Genomic DNA, 22,391 nt, shown 5'->3' with positions numbered 1-22,391 from the left:
GACTCTGGTGATTCCCACCCCTAACTAACGGGGTAGCTCATTTATTGAAATGTTGGATGTCATAATCTCTTCGGTGCACGCTGAATGATCTGTAAAGAATGTGGTAGTCGGCCTATTTCTTTGTATTTCCATTTCTCCAGTTGTGTTTCAGCTCTCAGAGGACCAGTGGAGTTAGAACTGTTGCCAACACATAACGCAGTAGATTCTGCGTAGATGTCAACTGTTAAGGCATAGATTGCATCAGGAGAAAGTCTGACTTTTTCTTTTTAGTGTTGTTACAGTGAGGAGTTGAGAGGAGGTTTTCTCTGGTCGCAGAGATAGTGATAGCTGCAGCTGTAGGAGTGCAGTTCAAGGTTAAACCAGAGTGGTCTGATTGGCAAAATGGCTCACACTGTCCTGTCCTTGAGATAAGAAGGTCTAATAGAGAGGTTTATGTCCTACAGCACTGTATGTGGTGATTAATGCTTGATGTCTGGACTTTCTCCTCTTCCCCCTGAGTCTTTTTGAAAGGTCTTTGTAACACAGTCAATTATATCTTCTCCTTTCTATCCCCCTCACCACTGAGAAGTAACTCTACAAATCCACAGTCTATTGACAATAGAGGATGTTGAATCTGGATCACTTTAACAAACTCTAGCAAGAGAGCCTGACAGTTGGATTGTTGATATCAACTTATCATAGCAGTATCAGGATATGCAAGTATATATGTCAGACGATTATTATAATAATTAGGATTCTATGATCATTATACTGTCCATTATTTCATTTTAGGAGGTTGTGCTTTTGATTGTTGATGTGCAGTTGGAAGTATACATTTTTTTTGTTATTTGGCACGATAGCAAAAAAAAAACCTTTGCTAAAACTTCAAAGGTTTTAAGTCTCTTTTAAGCTCTTTTGCCCTTTAAGTGAGTAACAGTTGCTTAACAGAGAAGTAACTCTCCAGGTAAAAAAATCTAAATTTATTTTTTATAATGAAACGGGAGTTAAACTTGATGGGCATGATGTGGGGAGACATGAAGGCTCTCAGGTGAAAGCGTGTGTTCCTGTGAATCAGGGTTACTGTCTGATGAATGCAGCTCTCTGTTCATTGATCGGGACATCAGCTGTTTACGCAGTATGCTACCTCAGACATTCATTAGAAACTCTTAACCAGTGATTAACAGTTTCTGCAACTCAAAGTTTTCAATCATCAGGTCTGAAAGATAATGAATAAAAATGACATCCATTTGTTTGGTCTGTTGTTTGTATATGTTTGTACTCTTTGCTTTATACTTATTATGGTGAATATTCAAACAACATTCCATTTCATGACTGACCTACTTGATTGAATTAATTATTCTGAAATTAAAGTAGAAGTATGTACACATCTGAATGATTCAACAGCATGGATTAGTTTTATTTGGAACATCATTTGACACATTTCTGCATGACTCAGACCTCAGCTAGGTTCATAATACAATCTATAACAGGATTAGTTTGTACTTTTTTGACACCATACACTCGGTGATAATTGTGCATATGTAACAAATAGTTATACTAGTAAAGTAACCATAGAGACCGTCGTTAAAGTCTCAGAAAACTGCTCTGCTAAGGTCCAGCTTTTTCATAGCAGAAACGTGGTGAAAAAGTTATTCCCTCTAAAAACTCTTCAGTTCAAAGCTATAGTCACAAGGATCAGTGAACCATGAAGCTGTCATTCATAAAGCACGTTTAAAACAGCTGGTATGGGCATTAATGTAATTGAACCTTTACTTTAGGTTCTTCTGGGTTGACATATTTTTGTTTTTTAATAAACTTAAATGTGTCTTAAGACATTTGTATGATCTTGAAACCCTTCTTTATAACAATAAGAAGGACCCAGTGTCTTCCTTTTGTAAAAGCCTTATATAGTTGATGTCACAATGTACCTTCAGCAGTCATGAAATTAAAAAAATTCAGATAAAATTTAATTTAATTTATTCGTCTTTGGTTCCATTGTTGGTGTATGTGTTCCTAGACTACAATCAGATATTGGTGAGACACCAGCTTGCAAACACTTGCAAGTACATCATTCATGCTAATGCAGCAAAAAGGTTTCCTCATTCTCTATCAAACCCTCCCCTGTTCCTGCTGAAATATGATGCCTATATGATTTGATTTGGCCAGCCCTCGAGAAGACACAGCAATTTCCCATTCAAGGTCTTGCTAGTTGCAGTTATCAACACTAGTGCAGAAGATACAGTACCTTTTATTAATCAAAGGTTGGTCGATGGTAATTATGATTTTGCACTGCTGTGTCGACTTTTTGTCTCAGAAAGATTAAATATAATTAAGTTGCCGTGCAATGATGCAATTATAGCCATAATAAAACACTGGCAGCTGGAGTCATGTGTTTAAAGTAGGCCCTCATCTTTGTTAGACATCCACAAACAAAGATATTTGTCTTGTAAGGCTCCAGGCGGGCAGATTAAACACTAAACGGTTTACACTGAGGGGTGATGTCATAGCTGGAGACTCCTATTTGCTGTGGGCTCCTTGAGGGCTCAGTCCTCGGCCCTGCTGAGCGCTGACCACAAAAGGAGTCAGGCTGCCTGGCTTTAGAATACAAATAGAAGTCATGGAGAGGAAAGAGACACCTGCCTGTATAAACTTTGGACTGAGGTTACTCAACTAGCATTACATTTAAGCAGCACCTTTGTAATTGCTCTGTGGGCTCCTGCAGGGCATTATACTCATGGGTGTGTGAGTGTGAGGCAAGAAGAGAGGGTTGGAGCCTTGTAACGCTCTCTCTCTCTTAACTCTCTCTCTCTCTCTCTCTCTCTCTCTCTCTCTCTCTCTTAACTCTCTCTCTCTCTCTCTCTCTCTCTCTCTCTCTCTCTCTCTCTCTCTCTCTCTCTCTCTCTTTCAGACTCTTGCAGTGTTCAAAAGTGAACAGAAATGTTACAGTTTTTGCCTTGGTCTAACAGATGTTTACATGTTTCTTCGGACATGTTAAATTGCAGTCACATTGCTGTAAAAGGGTGCATATCTGCTACGGGTTGATCTCTGACTTCTCGCCACTTAGTGCAGAAGAAAGCAGCAGGAGATTTGGTATCAGACCTAACGATACAGATTTGTGGAGCCACGACAGCACTGTGCCAAGAGGCAGTGCCTCTGTTCAGCTCGGCTGCAGTGTACGGAGAGAGAGAGAGAGCGAGAGAGAGAGAGAGAGAGAGAGAGAGAGAGAGAGAGAGAGAGAGAGAGAGACTCACTGCTGCCAGGCTCTGACTCTCTCTGTGCTGTCTGATGCTTCTTTTTACGTTTCTTACAAAAGCTCTCTCTTGCAATGCTGTGCGCTCAGCCATGCATAGGCTACAGAGCTTGCTCAAACTCAGAGCTCAGTTTGGATCTGAACAGGGGGGTGAGTTTTACTTCCAGATTCATTCATTAAGTGTTGTATTGCTAAATGTGGTATTGCAAGATTTCAGTTCATCACAATCTTATCTCTTGATCTCTCCTTTTTAAGCTTTCAGAAACTCAAGTTTTCTTATTTTACTTCCCTGCAGAAGATGCAGGCTGTCTGACTGGTGTATGTGGTTCAAACTGAATTATTTTGTCAGATACTTTGCCTCAAGTCAAAAGCACCACTCTGCTTGTGCTCCTTGAAGGTGAACAGTTTTACACCCTGCAGTGAGTTTAAACTGGTCATTGATTGAGCGTTTTCTTCTTGCAGGTAATCAAAGTTTATAATGAAGATAACACCAGCAGAGCGGTGGAGGTTCCCAGTGACATCACCGCACGGGACGTATGCCAGCTGTTTGTTTTAAAGAACCACTGCATCGACGACCACAGCTGGACTCTCTTTGAACACCTCTCCCACCTGGGAATAGGTAAGAACCCTATGTTTATATTTTATGAGAAAGTAAAATGTTAAATATGTCTGGATCAATATCCAATTTTTATTTATTTACCACCTTAATAGACAAAAAAAAAGAACTCTTTCAACAACAACATAATGTTAAAACTTAATGTTTGGCTATATGAAATAATATCCACTAAATGACATGATGTCACAGAAACTAAAAGTCTTTCTCGCCCCCATAAGGAAATGTGAGAATCATAACGAGAGAAAAATAAAATGTGGAGGCAGTATGTGTTGAGTGTAAATTTGAAAGCAAATCATATTTGACATCTTTATAGTATGTACTGTGTCAGTCATGTGATGGTTGGGCTGTTAGTCCTGTGGGTGAGGTTTGCTTGGTTTGAAAGGAGGCGTGGCATATAGGTGGTGTGATGATGATGTCAGTATTGATATGTTCACATTGTACTCAATGATAGATTAAGACTCGTGAGGGGAGAGAAGGAGTGCATGAAAGTTTTCTGGATTGCATTTTCACAGACTTACACACATCACATAATTCACTAAATACATTCATTACTATTCATCCATCTGTTCTTATACAGTTGCTCATGTTTATTTAAACGAGACATACATTGTATTGATATCCAATATTCATGAATGTAGGTATTACTGTAGTTACTAGTTGTTGTAGTGAAGACCACACTAACAGAGACCAGGACATACCCGAGACCAGAGTGCTCCGAGACCGAGACAAGACCAAGACATTTAGGGATCGAGACCGAGTCAAGACCAAGACCATAGAGCTCAATGAAATTCATCAGTTTGTGTGCAGCAGGCATGTCCCTCACTTAGACAGTAACACAGAGAAGGTTGGGCCATAACCGGGGATTTAAAATCATATTCTGAATGAATTGAAGTTATTGGTTCTTTTAGAAAGGGGCGTGTTCCTTTTAATCACAGTAATGATGAGGAAAAATAGCAGGTCAGTTAATTTATAATTTATCCTTTATTAATCCTGCGAGGGGAAATTCAGTTTTACACTCTGTTTAATGAACATGCTACACAAACATAGGCCAAAATACACACACATGCACAAAAAGGATCTTATGGACATGCACTAATGGAGAGGTCTCAGAATGAGGGGGCTGCCCACAGCAAGCACTCCAGAGCAGTTTTTGGGGTTAGATGCTTTGCTCAAGGGCACATCAGCAGTGCTCAGGAAGTGGACTGGCACCTCTCCACCTACCAGACCAATTTCTGGACTTGGTCTGTGCTGGGACTTAAAACCGGCGACCCCTTTGATTCCCAGAGTCCCTACAGACTGATCTACTGCCACCCTGTGGTCTTGATTTAAAATCCAGAGTGCGCCCAGTCTGAGACCAAGACAAGACCGAGTAAAAATGCTTTCAATTCCGAGAAGAGACCAAGATCTTCAAAAAGTGGTCTCAAGGCCCATTTTGAGACCAAGACCAATTTAGAGTACTGCAACACTGTTGGTTACTTGTTTTATACTTTTACAACTCATGAAATAAAGTCCCTTTTTGGATAAACAAAATTCCCCTCACTAAATATAAGTAGATATATTATTATTATTATAACAATGAATCATTTGAGAATGTTTTGTTTCCTTGCTCCAGGCTCTCTTTTTTTTCATTCAGAATTAAAATAGCACATGGAGATAAATGGTGTTTATAGCACTGAAGCTATGTTGCTTTTTTTTGCACCACCTTCAGGATTTAGACATAAGACCATATTTGATCAGTTATTATTTAGTGAAATCAATAATAAAGAATTATATCAGAATGATTTATCAGCTGTATAAATCACAGCTTGTTACTTCAGTGTTCAATACTTGGCATAGCTGTCAGAACAGAAAATGTATCCATTACTACCAAAATCAATGTAAGGCTTAGGGAAATATTAATGTTGATGTTTTACTGCTTAACTAGGTTACACATTGATATGAAGTTAATAATCAAACTCCGTGCCTCGCAGTAAAGAAGCATGTTATACTCTTGGCAGGAAATGATTTGCCTAAATGACTGTATAGTGATTTTAAGGACATTCAAAGGTATGGTGTTAAATGACTTAACCTGGTCAAAATGTATCACACAATGGGATGTGAAAAACGTTCTCCTTATTGTTTTACCAGAAAGAACCATTGAAGACCATGAGTCTGTTATGGAGGTGCTTTCAGGCTGGGGAGTGGACACCGATTGCCGGCTGTACTTCAGGAAGAACTTTGCTAAATATGAATTCTTCAGGAAACCTCTGGTGAGCTTGTGTTTAAATCATTCCCCACATCTGGTGATGAGTCATGTTGCACCAAGAAACTTGTAGTTCAAATAAAGTGTTGGTTTCTGAGTTTAAAAAACTGTAACTAATGTTGCTTCATATTGGCAGGACTTCTTCCCAGATCACATGGTCTCCATATCCAGTGAAGCCAACGGCATGGTGGATCACTCTCAGCTCATACAGGTATCAAGTTCTCTACTGTACATAATCAGTGCTCTCACTTTGCAGGCTCTCAACTATAATCAAAAAATTAACAATCCAGTGCGCACACCCAACGTTGGACAAATATTTCTCTTTCCAACACAGACCTTTCTCAACTCCAGCACATGTCCAGAGATACATGGACACCTCCATGCCAAAGAGCAAAGCAGGAAGTCATGGAAGAAGTTTTATTTTGTCCTGCGGCGGTCAGGGCTTTATTTCTCTAACAAGGGAACTTCCAAGGTCAGTAAAACAAAATGACTTTTCTACACAATAAAAAAAACCAATTGGAAACACATTGTAACATGGGCTATTAGTTTGTGCATGCATCCTTATTGTGCCTCACAGTGGTTCATCTACTTTTCCTCTCCCTCTGTTTGTACACTGTGGGGTCATTAGTTCATCCTCTGTATGTATATCTCCCTCCTGCAGTGAGCGGGCAGTGGAGCAGGTTGAGCTTGATTTTTTTCCTTAGGTCAGCTGGCATATCAGCCAGGCAGAAACACAACTCTCAACGCTGCTGACAAGTGAAGCTTATACCTCGAGCACCAGCCATGCCAACACAACCACCTCTCAACCGCCTTCAGTTCACTACAACAGTAGAGCTTTTGTTGTAGACTGCAGGAAAGCTTTGGTATGGTGCCCACTTTTTACTCTTGCAGGTTCACCATTCATCTGTGGTCTCAGTCAGACACACAGCACCGACACTAATGGCTGTGGCATTACTTTAAACAAGGAAGCGGGAACGTTCAATTTCTTAACAGCAGAACAATGGAAGTCTTTGTGCCATGTTTTTTCTTGGAAATTTATCTTTTGGCAGGGTCTTTGGCTGATAATACTGTCTTAACACATTACCTATCAAAATATCTACTTATATCTCCATCATCTGAACACAAAGTGTGGGGGTAGAATGATCCGACACTATGATCATACCTTAGCTTTTCGGATTTCAAGCTTAACTAAAACTGGAGAATGTATTGCTGAATATCCACTGTATAGATACCTGAGTCCTTAATGAGTCTGAGCCCTCTGCCCAATGATTAGTCTTTATGCTAAGTTTGATTTCACTTTCCACGGTTAAGTTTTAGCTGCTGGTTTGTTTCTAAATAAAAGACTGACTAGTCTTTTCTAGAAACAAACGTATTTCTTGTTTACTTAAATCCTAAAACAAAATGCAGAAGCAGTACTATGGTGCTAAATGTATTATAATGCTTGTGGAAAAGTAGTTATGTAAAGAGGATGCAAGTGTGCAGAACAGAATGTTCAATGGAGCTCCACATACATAACTGTGATCCCTTTAAGCAGCAGTCAAAGGGACACGCGTTCTCTACACTGGCAAATGCTCATCACGTTAACTTTTTTTTTTACAATTTCTTTGGGGGCTTTTTATGCTTTTTTTTGAGAGACAGGACGGTGAACAGAGAAGTAAATCAGAGAGAGAGAGAGAGAGTGGGGTAAAGGACCTGATGGTCGGAGTATATAACACCCAGGGACTACAGCCACTGTACATTGGGCACACGACCTAACTGCTTGGCTAACCGGCACCCTATCAAGATGAATATTTGAGACAGTTGAGACATGGATAGAATCGACATGGGTTGATTAAACTCCTCATTTCATTGGTGTACTTTGTAAGTTTGTCATGACCATTAAGTGGCTGGTTTGGTTCAATCACTGGCACAGCTGTTTGAACAAACATGACTTAAGATGCTGCTCTCTGCTCTTCCTGCACATACCTTTGTTCATCTACTGTAACATGTAAACATTCAGAGTGTACAGTTAATGGCAAAGTAGTTTTCATTTGTTTCATTAAATTAGGGATCACACTAAACAGCCAATCAAAAGACTTTGTCAGAATTCAAATTGGGGCGGCAGTAGTTCAGTCTGTAGGGACTTGGGCTGGGAATCGGAGGGTCGCCGGTTCATGTCTGTCCAAGTCTGGAAATTGGTCTGGTAGCTGGAGAGGTGCCTGAGCACTGCTGAGGTGCCCTTGAGCAAGGCACCTAGAGAGCTAGCTCTTGAGCAAGGCACTTTCCATTAGGACCTCTCCATTAGTGCATGTCCACAGGATCCTGTTTGTGCATGTGTGTGTATTTCGGCCTAAAGTACAGCAAATAAAGTTTGCATAAGGAGTGAGTATTGTTAGATGTAGCTTGTAAACACAACATTCAAACTGGACCCCTCCACCTGGGCTCATTGCCCCCAGAAGTGCACACTCACTGCAGGACGCTGCAGCGTGTATGCTTGTACCCACACTACAAGATACCGCATGTTAGCACAAGCTAGCCACCGGTGTTTGGCACCTGCCTTTCCAACAAAAAGCAGGCGTGTCCGCGGGTGAAAGCCAGCCTGAGGTTCACTCTGGTTTTTGAATGAGCTTTATCTGTTTGGCGATTTGCCTCACTATGATTATATTTGTCTCCTTTGCCGCTATGTCCGCATCCGTCACATTTAATCGCGTCAAATCGCCTTGTATCCGCTCCAAAACTCACCGGCACACTGTCAATGGCTGGGGGTAACACCTCAGAATCATCCCGAGACAACTAAAACAAACCTGAACATGAAACTACAGACAGAGGACAGGGTCTCTGCAGACACAGTCACCACCACACATAGGAAAAAGCTACTGACTCTATCTTTAAATACTGGCATGCTCACAAAGACATTTCATATACACAACAGATTTACAGTGTTGTGGGGAGCCAAAACTTTGATTTGATGTTTCATGAAAGTTCATATCTGTACTTTTCTTTTGTTTTCTCATGACCTCTCTGTGTTGTACAGGAACCCAGGCATCTCCAGTTCATCGCTGACTTCAGTGACAGTGATGTCTTCACAATGCTGTCAGCCAAAAAGCTTCATGGAGCACCTACAGATTATGGCTTCTGTGTCAAGGTACCCTCACTTTCTATCAATGCCAAAATTGAACAAAAGCAGCGGCAGAGGAGTATTGATTCCCAGCGTGTTGATCCGCTTTTGTCTCCCTGTGACTTCTTTTCACAGCCCACAAAGTGTAGCTCAGCCCGAGACTTGAAGTTGCTTTGTGCGGATGATGAACAGACCAGGACCTGCTGGATCACCGCCATGCGCTTGTTAAAGGTTGGCTCGCTGATCACTAACTGCGGGGTGATGTCTAAGAGGAGGAATGCTGAGTCAGTGCTTGAATCAGATTTAGCTTTGGTGGGAGGTCAAGGGAAACTATTGAGTGTTGCTGGATTAGCACTCCCACTCTTTATAGAAGCAGCATGTGTTCATTGTCTGGATATCTGCTGGATACAGTTTAGAGCATTAGTCACTCTCCTACAGGGCTATTAATAATTTACAGTAAAGCACAACAGCTTGTGGTCTATTTGTACTTGCCCTTCTTCATCCATACGACACACAGACAACTGAGGATCATGAGAAATGAACACAAAGAATTTAAAAAATTGATATTTTTTCTTTTGTTTCAGTATGGGATGCAACTGTACCAAAACTTCATTCAGCCACATCAGAAACAAAAAGCTTCACCAATGGTAAGCCGAGGGTTTGACTTTTATCTTAATACATATTTATTAGAGTTTTTAAAGCTCCTTTGAAGAGTTTTTAGCCAAAAATGAAACAGACTGAAATCAATACTTAGTCCTCTGTATGACATTAAAGAACAAACGAGTCCATCAGAGAAAAGATTTATTATTTATATAGAGTTATTTTTTTAAGAGAGGTCAGACAAGTACATTTGCACTGCCAAGCTGATTTCTTTTTACAATATCTCTACACCAAAGATTTTATTGTGATTTGCACATTGGGCATTTGAAATAAGATTGTTCCTTTGGTCGGGTAGCAATACTTGCATATTTACAGGACAGCCAAAAGATAAATTATCTTCAATTCCCTTCTGGTCCACAGGGGGTCACTAAAGGTGACATAACCCAAAAATCGTCATTTAATAAATAAAACCTTCTAAAACACATCAGAGTTCTATTGAAACAAGGCACAAACTAACTGTGATCTCAAACACAATGGCTCAACACTTGAAGCTTCTGTAAGTGTCACATACAATATCTGCCCTCATTCAGCTAGTTTCCAGCATTAGTAGGTTGCCAAAAAAAACCTACTGTGATAAAGCAACTTTCTATAAACATATACAAATTACTGATAATGTTAGCAACCTAGATTAGGAACATGGTCGAGTATTAAGCAGTTACTGTGGAGGAATCTAAAAGGCAAGTGAATATTATTAGATTCATCAGATGGCTTGAAATACAACTCTGTATTACTGCCCAAGTGCTTGTTGGATGTGTGGTAAAGTTTGCTAACTAGCGTCCCATCACACCTCAATAAGGCAGTATTATGTCAATGTTGTATTTCTAGAGCAATCCAGTGCCCCTATTGTGACCAAAAGAAAATCAATCAGTGCAGCTTTAAACTACTTTTTCATTTGTTAAAAATATGTTAAAGCTAACCCAGGCTCACACATAGAAGTGTGGTGATAGAATAACATATAGGACAAATGAGGCACCTTAGGTGTGTTTATGTGGGTTTGGTGTCCAAGAATAGTCTCTGACTCTGCTGGGAGTATTTTCACCGCAATGAACAGGATCTATTTGTGGCTTTTGGACATGTTCATGAGCCCTCTGCTTTCTAAAAATACACCGTGATCAGCTGCTCTCAGATTCAACAATTCATCACCTCCTCTCTGCTGTCGGAGGGTCATATGTGACACACAGCCTCGCCAAGAGGATTAGCTACAGAGATAGGGGGCAACATGAATCTGCAATCTGACAGATTTAGCTAAATATGCGACTTTGAGAAAAAGTCTGCGTAGGATCACTGCCGAGTTTGAACACTATGTAAAGTAACATGTTTAGAAGCATTGATAGGTGTATTTACACAATGGAAGTGGGGTCACAGTGGGTGAGATGACTGGGAAAGCCTTTATCACCAAATAAACTCTGTTTACTTTGTCTTTATTATTTGTTGAATTGCGAGCTAAGTATGTATTGGAGGAACATACATGCTAATGCATCTCGGTAATCCCGATAAGAGGAATTTTCTTGAGTGTGTGCAGTGAGCCACTCACTTTATGGCAGCTTAAAGGACTAAAATGTGCCCATGTGTCATTCTTTTCAAAGCCCCTCTAATCCCTTTTCAATGGAGTTTTCTGTCTGGAATCATCTAGAAGTGATGAAGATGGAGTCATGTTACTCAGACACTAGATGGCAATACAATACTGCAAGAAAGCAAAAAGTCACACTACTTCTCTTTCTGCAGCATACACAGAAAATCAAACGGGAAAAAATACAACATTTTTGAGGCATGATTTAAGTAAATTTAAAATCACACAATCAAGACAAACATATAATGTGAATGTTTGTGTGCAATTTCAGAGAAGCATCTCAGAGAATTCCCTTGTGGCCATGGACTTCTCGGGCCAAAAGAGCAGAGTGATTGAGAACCCGTCTGAGGTGATGTCTGTGGCTGTAGAGGAGGGACTGTCATGGAGGGTGAGTCAGGGGATCACTTACTAAACTTCACCTATACCTGTGGAAGCACAGAGACTTTTCCCAATGCTGTATGCTTGAAGATATAATTAACTGGGGGTTAGCAAGGACTCTCTCTCTCTTGTTCTTTTGACTTTGTAATGAGCTTAATCAAAGTATGAAACATGTAAAAGAAAAAGACTTTCTTAAACAGACCATTTTTTCATGAAATGTAAAAAGAAGGGAATCATTTTTGAGCTTATTTGACCACAAAGATAATTATGCTTATCAAGACAAAATAAAGCTACTAAAGTCTTCACCTCGTAGGTTATTGCCTTTTAATAAGGCAAGAGGAACGGCGTACATTGTCTTTACATTAACATGAATTTAATTATCACTGTGACTGTTTCTCATGTCTTCTAGAGGAAAAGCTGTCATCGACTGAGCGGCCATGGGAGTCCATCGACGTCACAGAACTCTCTGTCAAACATTGGTGTGTTTGACACATTTTTAATTTACTGTTCATACATAAGTGGAATTCATATTTTGTAATCTATTGTAATCTGTCTATGTTTGTTCTCCAGCGCTGCATCTGGCTCAGAGCTGGTTCCACAGCAAACTGTCTCGGGACGAGGCTCAGCGTCTGATCACTCAACAGGGTCTTATTGATGGGTAAGAAGACTCAGCATTTAGTGCTTGATCTGCAATATGAGGCCCTTTAAATGCACAATTAACTGACTTAAATACATTTAGGCACCAATAACTTATTATAATCCTTCTGACTGATACATTTTGTGTGAGGCACATTTGAATATATTGCCCAAAAAAACCCAAACGTATTTTATGTTTCCATTTTACTGTAAAGAAGTGAAATAGTGCAGTGGATGTAAGTCTTAAACTTAAACATTAAAATTGTATCATTTTCTATCATTATAATCACAACATCTTATATTATATTTTGACATTTATACACCGTTAAAGCAAATCTAAAAAAAAAAAAATCATGGGAGTCAAAACAACATTCTCTCAAGGTGTAAAATATAAACCATCAAATTCTGCCCAATGTCCTAAATCTGCTGTTTGTTGTCTGAATGTTTCAGACTACTAACACATCTCAAAATATAGTGATTGTGAAAACAAAATCGGATTTTTTCTTTTTTGTTTTCAGGGTATTCCTTCTGAGGGACAGCCAAAGCAACCCCAAGACATTTGTACTGTCGCTGTGCCACATGCAGAAAATCAAACACTTTCAGATCTTACCTGTGAGTACAGACTGCAGCTGTGTTTGACACATTCTACAGTGATTTGAATTCATCTCTCAGGAACTACCTACACATTGTATCTCATAAGTGACTCCTGTATGTGTGGGTTGGCATGTGTGCCCATGGATAACTCCCATTATCCACCTCCATGTGTGTGTATGTGTGTTTCATTGTAGGTGGATGATGAAGGGGAGTTATTCTACAGTTTAGACGACGGACACACGCGCTTCACCGACTTGATCCAGCTGGTGGAGTTCTACCAGCTAAACCGAGGAGTGTTGCCCTGCAAGCTAAAACACCACTGTGCCCGGATCACCCTGTGAATCAAGGGACCCAAGAGACTCCCGCGGGCCCTCAAGCACCTTAACTCCAGGGCCTTTCTGGAAACAAAACACTCCCAGTGTTCTCGTGCCTTGAAGAAAAAATATACACAGACTTTCTGAGCAGCCAACAGAAACCACTGTTATCATCCACATTTACACACACTGTCATATGAGCTCCTTTTTCTTTATAAGGAAAAAGATGAATTAAAGAATAGACCATATAATGAGTGAGCAGATGTGTTGAGGATGATGTGCACCAATGAAAGACTTGGTGGGTGTAATACACTAGCTGGAATAAATTTTCATAGAAAATATTCTAGTATACAGTTTTTTTTAACAGTATCATGCTGGGAATCATAGCAGACAACACCTCTGTCCAGTTAAGTAAAGAGTAAAACTAAGCTATCTGTTCCATTGTCGTTTCTCTATGTTTTCAGGTATTTTTTTTAAGAAATCACCATTATTTTCTACAAAAAAAAAAAAAAAAGACCTCTCAGGAAGTGTCACTGTGTGTGTGCCCTGTAAAGTGGAAACAGAGAGGGGTAATGTACAGGTAGAGAGCAACAGCACACTATTTAGCTAACCTGCACTGTACAATTAGTTCTTGTGTTTCTGATTTCATTGTTGTACATGAAATTAGTTGTGGGATTGCTTTTGAGCCACAGCCATTTAAAAAAGATTTCAGCAACTTTAGATATAAGCTATGAAGATGGAAATCAGAGTGTGTGAGACTGATTGTGATCACATATGAATTCATTGTAATCCACGTTTTTTATATTTTCCAAAGATTCACATACATGTATACAGTTTGCAAAACCTGAGCTTGTTATTATTTTGAACGTATTCTTTGGATTTACAGTGTCAGACACTGTCTTTTTCTGAAAGCCAACGATGCATCAGCTTTTTAATACAAGGTGTTTGAAATCAGAGACAAGATTGGAATTATCACTTTCATTTTTGTATAAGCTGGGTTTCAGTGTGTTGAACAATGAATGTCAAAAATTACAAAGTTTTATATAAAACAGTCTGTTTGTTATGTGTGACTATGAATGAATTCTTGAGAACTACATGGTTTTCTGTCATGTCTAGAAACTGTCAGTATATAATGTTACAGTAAAATCAAAAGGCAGGGTGAGATCTTGGACCGTTAAATCAGAATCAGATTTATTGTCCAGGTATGCTTACACACACAAGGAATTTAACTTTGGTGAACTGTGCTCTCTTATGAACAGGTACAGCATTAAATATCAACAATAAACATAATAAGAAAAGACTAATATGAAACAGTGCAGTGGTGAATAGTGCAAAAGATGCTGAAGTTACATGATCATCTGGTTGATAATCTGAGCACTTATAAAAATATCATAAGAGCATACAGCATACAGTTGTTGTATGGTAAATAGGTCAAATAGGCTTAGGAACCACATGCAATGACTATAAAATAAAAATGTCCACCTGAGCCATCTCATCAGAGATCCATCTATAATAAACACAAGTTATGACTTGCTAATGATTCAACATACATAGTTAGATTTAGTCACACTGTGTAGTATAAGGAACACATTAACCGGTCATTGTCAAGTATGATTTACTGATATTTTTCTCTTTGGTTCTTTATAGCACCATCATGTTTAAAGCGTTGCTAACCACTAGATGGCACTAGAAGCATTTCACTTTGACTTGTCACAGTTAACATTTGAAATCATAATGTGTCTGCTGCAATTCAAAATTACATAATACATATGAAATGTGTCAAAGCATGTTGGAAAGTTATTTAAAAGTTTGTTCAGACTTCATTAAGCATCTGACACAATAATGTCGAAGAACACAGTTTTAGTAAACAAACATTGAGGTAAGAGTTTTTTTTACAACTATACATGTTCATCACTTCTTGCTCTGATAAGTAAATTACTACTCCAGGTGGACGTAAAGAATTGAAGTAAACAACATTCTCATTCGTAGCTGACTTTCAAGGCAGCACACAATATGAAAAAAAAAAACAGTATCGATGGGATTTTTGGTTCTCCTACAAAAAGGTAAACAGCAGAGTGTCTTGTCTTGAAGGCCTCCATGTTAAACAATGCTCTCTGATGTGATACAAACACATTGCCCCTATACCTCTGCTGCTCCACTTCAATAGCACGTTTTTGAAACAGTGCTCACATCCAGGGGAGATGTGTGCACACAGAGAAGTCTTAAATGCACCCCTGCTTCCGAGGTCCTGTGCTAAATGTTGTTTTGGATGTATTCCTGCCATTGATCGGAGTCTGGCTGCAGGGGGAGAGATGGCAGCTGGGAGAAACTGCGCTTCCTTTAATGAATTCATCCAGCTCCATCCTGCCCAAACGGCCTGTGGATACAACATTTCTCCCAGTAAATAAAACCTCTCTCCGCTCTGTTTCAGCCCTCATGGACAACCAGCACTGTTCCAAAGCCTCCTCAGCACTCTCGCCTGCACTCTCACTCTTATGACTTGAGGTTTTTGCACTCGAGAGTTTCAACTTAACTCTGTTCTTAAATGCCCTTCTTGTTGTATTCCCTCAGTCTGTTTTCAATTATCAGGCTTTCGCTGTCTTTGGCCAATTACTGATTATCTCCAATGAAGTGAAGACCTTGCTGTTTGCTCTGCTCTCGATCCACAAAAAGGGCATTTTCTGGGCCTGGGTATGAGTCTGGGCAGAGCCTATGAGGTAATGAGGGAAGGTTTGTTTAGGGGTTTAAGCGCTATAGTCAAGGTTAGAGGCTCGAACTGTTCCTTTGCAAAGAGCTCTCCCATCAGGAGAATCTAAAGCTGGAAGCAAATCCAACTGCTCCCAACTGTAGGTACAGTGGACTGAAGCAAAGACAAGACTAGGTCAATAGAAAAACATATTAAACTATTACAGTTTTTCATCCGTTTTGCACATGATGACATGACTTGACTTTTGGAACTATCCTCTTGGCTACATTGTGGAGCTTGTAGTCCTGCTAGTTTGCATTTTTTTTTTAAATCTATTTTTCAGTAATACACAATCAGATTTTTATGGACACTGGCCAAACGAACTAAAACAAGAACGTTGTATTTAAACAAACAAAACATTTATAGATCAGAAGCTGCATGCAGAGGAGGTCATGTAGGTGGATAGGATGCGATACCCACACTTATCTTTATATAAAACAAGAATTCAGTGGGAGGATTTTTTTTTTGTACCAGTATCAGTGTACCGTACAGCCCTGTTGTTTTTGTAAAGTTTGCCTTGCTTTAAATAAATGAATACAGACACGGAGCTGCTGTGATGATTTTTGTCTAAACTACTTAAATCTGGAAAAAAACCTCTAACCTCTGATACTAACTATAATTTTAAAGACAATGCAGCACAACTCTCTTGCACTTATTGGCATTTGTCTCATGTTGAATTTCAGGAAAAGAAAGAAAGAATTGCACATTTCAACATCATAAAGATAAGTTCTTATGTCTGACAAATATCCTCTCATTCTTCTTCTTTATTCAAAAAATTTATCTTTAAAATAAATACAATTATTTATAACAACTGCAAAAATAGTCAAACAATTGTAAATCCTTTCTAGAGCTATCTGTCTTTTGTTTTCATACACATTGAGATGTCTCTAGACTGTGGTTGTTCTGTATTGAGCGTCTTTGGTTATGTGTTCTGCCTCAGATAATTGCCCAGACAGCGCTCGCTGCATAAAACTGAATTTCTAACCTCTGATATATTTTTTTTTCTGGGGGTCCTGGAACCTGGCGAACGGTAAGTGCCCAGCTTTGTTAATTATAAGGATAACACATGCACTCGTCAAATAATGGATGTGGTTTGCAATTTCAAGTTTTAATAATCAATTACTGGCGGTAATTCTCTGTGGAGTCACAGGATAGTCATTAAATCTCAAAAGGCGAGACACACTCAATGCAGCTTCTCTCTTTTTTTTTTTTTTTTTCCCAAAGCCCTAGTTTTAAATACATAAGGGAACGCGTTGCGCTTCAATCCGATGCATTTTGTTGCCTTATTACAATGTAAAGAAGCTCAATTAGACCTAGACAGAACAGCTTGTAAAATGAGTCCAAAAGACAGTGAGTGATGAATGGTCGTATTAATGCTTATTCCTGCAGGAGCTGAGAGGAAAGACGCTCTGTTAAAGTAATACACATCAGCTTTTCTTTTTTCTTTTCTCTTTTATATGACTTACTGCTTTTATTAAAGCAGCCAGAGAAGTTTCCTAACTGGCCTCTTTGATCTTAGCAAACAGGTAGGTGTACTGGTGTTGAATCGGTGTGTTCTTTTAGTTCAGCAGGGTTCCTGTTATTGTATCTTCAGTCCACCTTCAAAGCTGAAACATCGCAGAGGTTCTTCCTGACCTTGAGAAATTAACATGGGAGGACTGGCTCTGCTCGGAGGGAGCCCTATAGAGGCCACGTCCCCTCCTAATCCCCAGTTGAAAGGCATACCTCCTCTACTCCGACCAAATCGCCACATCCCAGCTATAGCCAAGTGTTTGCACACAACCCATCCACATCCTGATACACGTCAAGTGAGATTATCAAGTTTCATTTGGAGATGTGTTTTTGATAGTGTCTGTGTGTATAATGTGAGACTGAGAGAAAGGGGAGGCAGGGGGAGGCAGGGAGGACTGTAAGGTAGAGAGTTCTGGCCCTACACACATGAACAAACAGAGAATCTGAAGTGCAGCGCCCTGTGTGGCTTCCCACCAACTGAACAACATTAAGGCAGTCCTCCATGTAAAAACCTGCTCACTCCTGCAAAAAAAAAACACTCCAGTTTGGCAAACGGGCAGCGGCTCAGCGGGGGAGGAGCTCTCCCTGGAAGGCAGACAGTGGACAGCATGGGAGACATAAACCACAACTTCTGCTGGTGATGGACTGATGTTTTAGGTGATCAGAGGGATGGATAAGAGAAGGAAAAACGACAGGGGTAAAACCAGGAGGGGGTCTTGGAAAGGAAACATTTTCTGACTTTAAAGGAGGAGAGACATGAAGAGTGAAGCAAAGCGGAGATGTTTGACAGTGCGACACTTGGGATGAATGTGATCACACACAAGACAAAGTAGACACACATTCTCAGTTTCTTTTCCTACTTTTCTATCCTTCATAACACAGGCCTGTTCACATAAACTTCTAAACAACATGATATATATCATCGGGGAAATTGACTTCCAGGTCATAAAGGAGAACTTAAAAACATATATGTCCATGTATTATTTTGCAAAACAGGTCAAAATGTTCACCATGTGCACTCACACAGATACACAAGTGTGCAAGTGCACAAGCACATTTTACACTAGCATTGGATCAATTTACATCCTTGCCTCCTGTTTTCTCTCATTTACATGGTGTGCGAGTGACTCCTGAACAGGGTAAGGAAGCCTTGTGGAAGAATTCGGAAATGGTCCATTTCTGTGAACACAGTGGAATAGAAGCAGAGCAGCATATGTTGGGATTTGAATGGTCAATCGATGAATAACCCAGAGCGGTGTTTCTCTGTGCAGATTGGCAGGCATTGTGTAGTGCTATCTGTGTGTGTGCATGTGTGTTTATGTGTGTGTGGTGTAGAGAGAGAGAGAGAGAGAGAGAGAGAGAGAGAGAGAGAGAGAGAGAGAGAGAGAGAGAGAGGGGGCATGAAGGAATGGGGATTCATCCTTCCCCAAAGTATTATGCGGTGGTCAAAAATATTTGCAATGCCAGGAGGTATTTTGAAAGATATTTGAAAAAAATTCAATAGCATGCTGACCTTTTGCTGGGCATTTGTGAACACACTCACTATGTGTGTGTGTGTGTGTGTGTGTGTGTGTGTGTGTGTCTAATCTGGCTCAGAGACAGGGAGGATCTGTGTTACTGGATCATGCTGCAGATTCTAAATTATGGTAATCTATTCTGCTCGTACATTTACTTTGATGTCTTTATAAAATGTTTTGTATTCATTTACAAGTCAAGGTTGGGTGCTAAAAAATTAGAGAGAAAAAATAAGCTTAATATACGAGTAAGAGTCAATTAAAATGGTTTGCATATTTCATGGGCAGTGGCATTTATAATTTTTGAAATAAATAAATTGAAGTATTTTTTTTTTTTATCTCTTTCAGTTGGATTTTACCGCAGCAAGTTATGTGCATCAACTTCCTTATTGTTGCTATTTCCCCTCATTTATGTACATGCCACTTTTTCTTCACGAGTATTAAATCAATCAAATTCTCACCAACATCATTATAAATCATTGAGTTAACAGTTGGATCTTCTTCCTGATGAGCTGATGTGTGTCACTCTATGACGGACCACCACAAGAGGGCAGAAAGAATCCAAACAAATGATCAAATGAAATCTACGTTTCATTCTATGCTCATTACGTGGTCATATTTAGATCTTTGGGATAATGTGTTCCTGATTCTTATCACAACAGACAGACAGCTGGAGCAGACACTCAGTATTTGCTGTGATAGTTTTGATTGTTACCATGGTGATGATAGATGATGTTGTCAGATAATATTTGCATTAGATCTCAAGTATTACAAACGATTAACAAATTATTTAAAGAAAGAAAATTCAATTGGTTTTAATAATGAGCCCAATTCAGCGTCTCAAATGTCATTCACAAGACATCATGACATTTAGGTTCAAGGTGAGATGACTACTCTTTTACTAATTCATGTACCGGTAGTAAAGATTTAAACACTTATTATGTCAAGAAATCTTAAAAAAAAAAAAAAAAGCTAATTTGAATCATTTTTCCTCTGCACAGAGATTGTGTTGCAGAGTACAGCAAACTCTCAGACCTTCTCTGATTGCCATTCATTTAACTTACATACACATATTGTTTTCTTTTAATTTTATGCTCAGGGGAGATTTGCAATCAAATAAAGTAACATAGTATATGGTCAGTTACAAAGAAAACAGAATGAGGAGAAAAGAAAGAAGGGATAAAAGATGGTCAAGTATGTAATTATAACCTGGAAAGAGAGAGAGAGAAAAAGAAGTTGATGCACAGTCAGGCATCAGCCAATGTCTGCACACTTCATACATATCGATGGTCAAGTTTATACGTATACATACTTTATATTTTCTATTATAACAAATCCATCATCTAAGAGCATTCAGAGACACACGACTGTAGAGAACATGGAAACCTCATGAAGCTCCAACGAGGGAGGGAGAGGGATGGGGAAGTGAGTAGATAATTTATCTATATACACAAGTTACAACAGGAACATAATAAAAAAAAACTTATTGAATGAAATGATACTGATCATATTCATATTAGAACTATCCTGAATAGCATCCTTACACTGTAACACAGGGCTGAGTCCTCCTGACTGCAGAGCAGAGACTTTGCTGACTAATCAGCCGTCTTAGCTGAATCGATGTTTGGCTGCGTGGAGGATGTCTCACAGAGTGTACAGCAGCATGGAGATACAGCAACACAAAGAAACAGTACATTACATATAGAGGCTTTGGGTTATTTGGGGCCAGCCGGGCTGAGCCCAACATGTTGGCAGCAGGAAACGTTCTGGTTTTATTTGAGACAATTTGAATACATTCATATGATTCTGGATTAAAGCATGACATGTTTAACATTATTCTACACTTCATGGTCAGTTGCTGGTTTTCACATTGGTGTTTTTTTTAAAAAAGGACACTTTTTTGGATATGCTCGCAATGTCAAGTGTTTTAAGAGTGGAAAAGCAAAAAATAAGCACACTCCCCCCCAAACAGTGAAATCTACAGTACAAAGCAGAAGTTTGATGCCAACGGGGGCTGATTCCCCTTCATCCCACTTCTATGTTAAAGCTTTTTGTCAAGTTTAGGTGTCATCATAGTTTGCAGAAGTTATTTCTTTTAAAGACGACAGCTCAAACTGCGATCACCATAAAAGAATGGAATATCAGTCCTAATCGGCTAAACTCTTGAATCCATCCTGCAATGCCGGCTGTGTTAGTTTCACTGAGAGTTTAACAGAGACACATTTAAGCGACGGCCTGAAAAAAAATCTCTCTGATGATTACCAAACACAGCTGGATCTGCTCTTCCAAACAAGAATGTACTTATTAGCCGGTGATGTTGTGACATACATTTTCCAAATTCAATCGACTGATTTACCTTGAAGGTTTTAGCCGGCTGTGAAAAAAAAGGAAATGCAATTTGGCCTCAGTTACTGCCTCTCATAGGTTCTTCAAATGGACTCAAGTATCTTGCGTTTCTTTTCAATTAAAACAGAGATCTTCAGATTTATGTTCATATCTTTTCTGGAATTTTTTATAAAATGTTTATTTTTCTTTTAGTTAAAGATTCATTAATTTCTCTCGAGGTTACAAAGTATTGTGAATCAGCTCTCACTCTCTCTTTTTGTGCTAGCTCCTGAAGCAGGAACTACCATCAGGGCAAGTTGTTGAAATTCACAAAATAAATAAATGACCCAGGGCAAAAAGAGGGTAAGGGTCACAGGGAAAAGAAAAAAAAAGCTATATTCTGAATTTTTTACTCGAATTTTAACTTAAAAGTCAGACTTCTAAATGTTTTCCCTCAAATTTCTGAGTTTAAGGCCAGATTCTGAATAAAAAGGTCAGGATTGTTGCTTTAATTAGAATACTGAGCTTTTATTTTCTCTGAATTCTCAGTTCAAGAATTCTGACTCTCAGAATCAAAATTCTTGAAAAAAAAAATTATGTTATTTAAAGAAATATTCTCGTTTAAAATACTTTTTTCATGAGCGAAAAAGTACGTGATGTATAAAAATATTTTTTAAAGAAAGTAGAAAAAAAGTATTTTTAGTTAAACATGGTTAAAAAATGTCCTTTACACATTACAAATCAATACTCTAAAACTGTTTTTGTGATGCACTAGAAGAGAGAAGGAAATGAAAAAAACAAACAGTCCTGCTAACAATGGTGAGAGAGTCCGTTAAAGGTTCTTTGCTGAGATCAATAGAACAATTCAAAATAACGGCTCTGATGAACTAATATTAGTTGTTTCAGTGAGTATGTACGACCAGTCAGAGCCTGGGAGATAATCTGGTGCTCAACAGCT

General features: G+C 39.1%; 1 protein-coding gene across 2 annotated transcripts in view; it reads left to right on the top strand.

The window, feature by feature from the left end:
- The window catches only part of grb14 (growth factor receptor-bound protein 14), a 30,848-nt gene extending 16,449 nt beyond the window's left edge, over positions 1 to 14,399 (top strand). The window contains exons 1-13 of one of the 2 annotated variants that reach the window (XM_020644147.3): positions 2,928 to 3,379; positions 3,692 to 3,848; positions 5,973 to 6,094; positions 6,224 to 6,298; positions 6,422 to 6,559; positions 9,101 to 9,211; positions 9,320 to 9,415; positions 9,769 to 9,831; positions 11,686 to 11,802; positions 12,202 to 12,271; positions 12,363 to 12,450; positions 12,947 to 13,040; positions 13,217 to 14,399. In XM_020644147.3, the coding sequence (XP_020499803.1) occupies positions 3,305 to 3,379; positions 3,692 to 3,848; positions 5,973 to 6,094; positions 6,224 to 6,298; positions 6,422 to 6,559; positions 9,101 to 9,211; positions 9,320 to 9,415; positions 9,769 to 9,831; positions 11,686 to 11,802; positions 12,202 to 12,271; positions 12,363 to 12,450; positions 12,947 to 13,040; positions 13,217 to 13,363 (1,353 nt within the window). In that variant the 5' untranslated portion in view covers positions 2,928 to 3,304 and the 3' untranslated portion in view covers positions 13,364 to 14,399. Of the gene's footprint in view, positions 1 to 2,927; positions 3,380 to 3,691; positions 3,849 to 5,972; positions 6,095 to 6,223; positions 6,299 to 6,421; positions 6,560 to 9,100; positions 9,212 to 9,319; positions 9,416 to 9,768; positions 9,832 to 11,685; positions 11,803 to 12,201; positions 12,272 to 12,362; positions 12,451 to 12,946; positions 13,041 to 13,216 lie in introns of those variants that run through there. The other variant, XM_020644146.3, reaches the window with a different exon arrangement.
- The last annotated feature ends 7,992 nt before the right edge of the window (positions 14,400 to 22,391 follow it).

This window comes from Labrus bergylta, chromosome 13, assembly GCF_963930695.1.
Source record: "Labrus bergylta chromosome 13, fLabBer1.1, whole genome shotgun sequence".
Taxonomy (NCBI): Eukaryota; Metazoa; Chordata; class Actinopteri; order Labriformes; family Labridae; genus Labrus; species Labrus bergylta.
The sequence above is the reverse complement of the archived record's forward strand: the minus strand, read 5'-3'. Positions and strand labels throughout refer to the sequence as shown.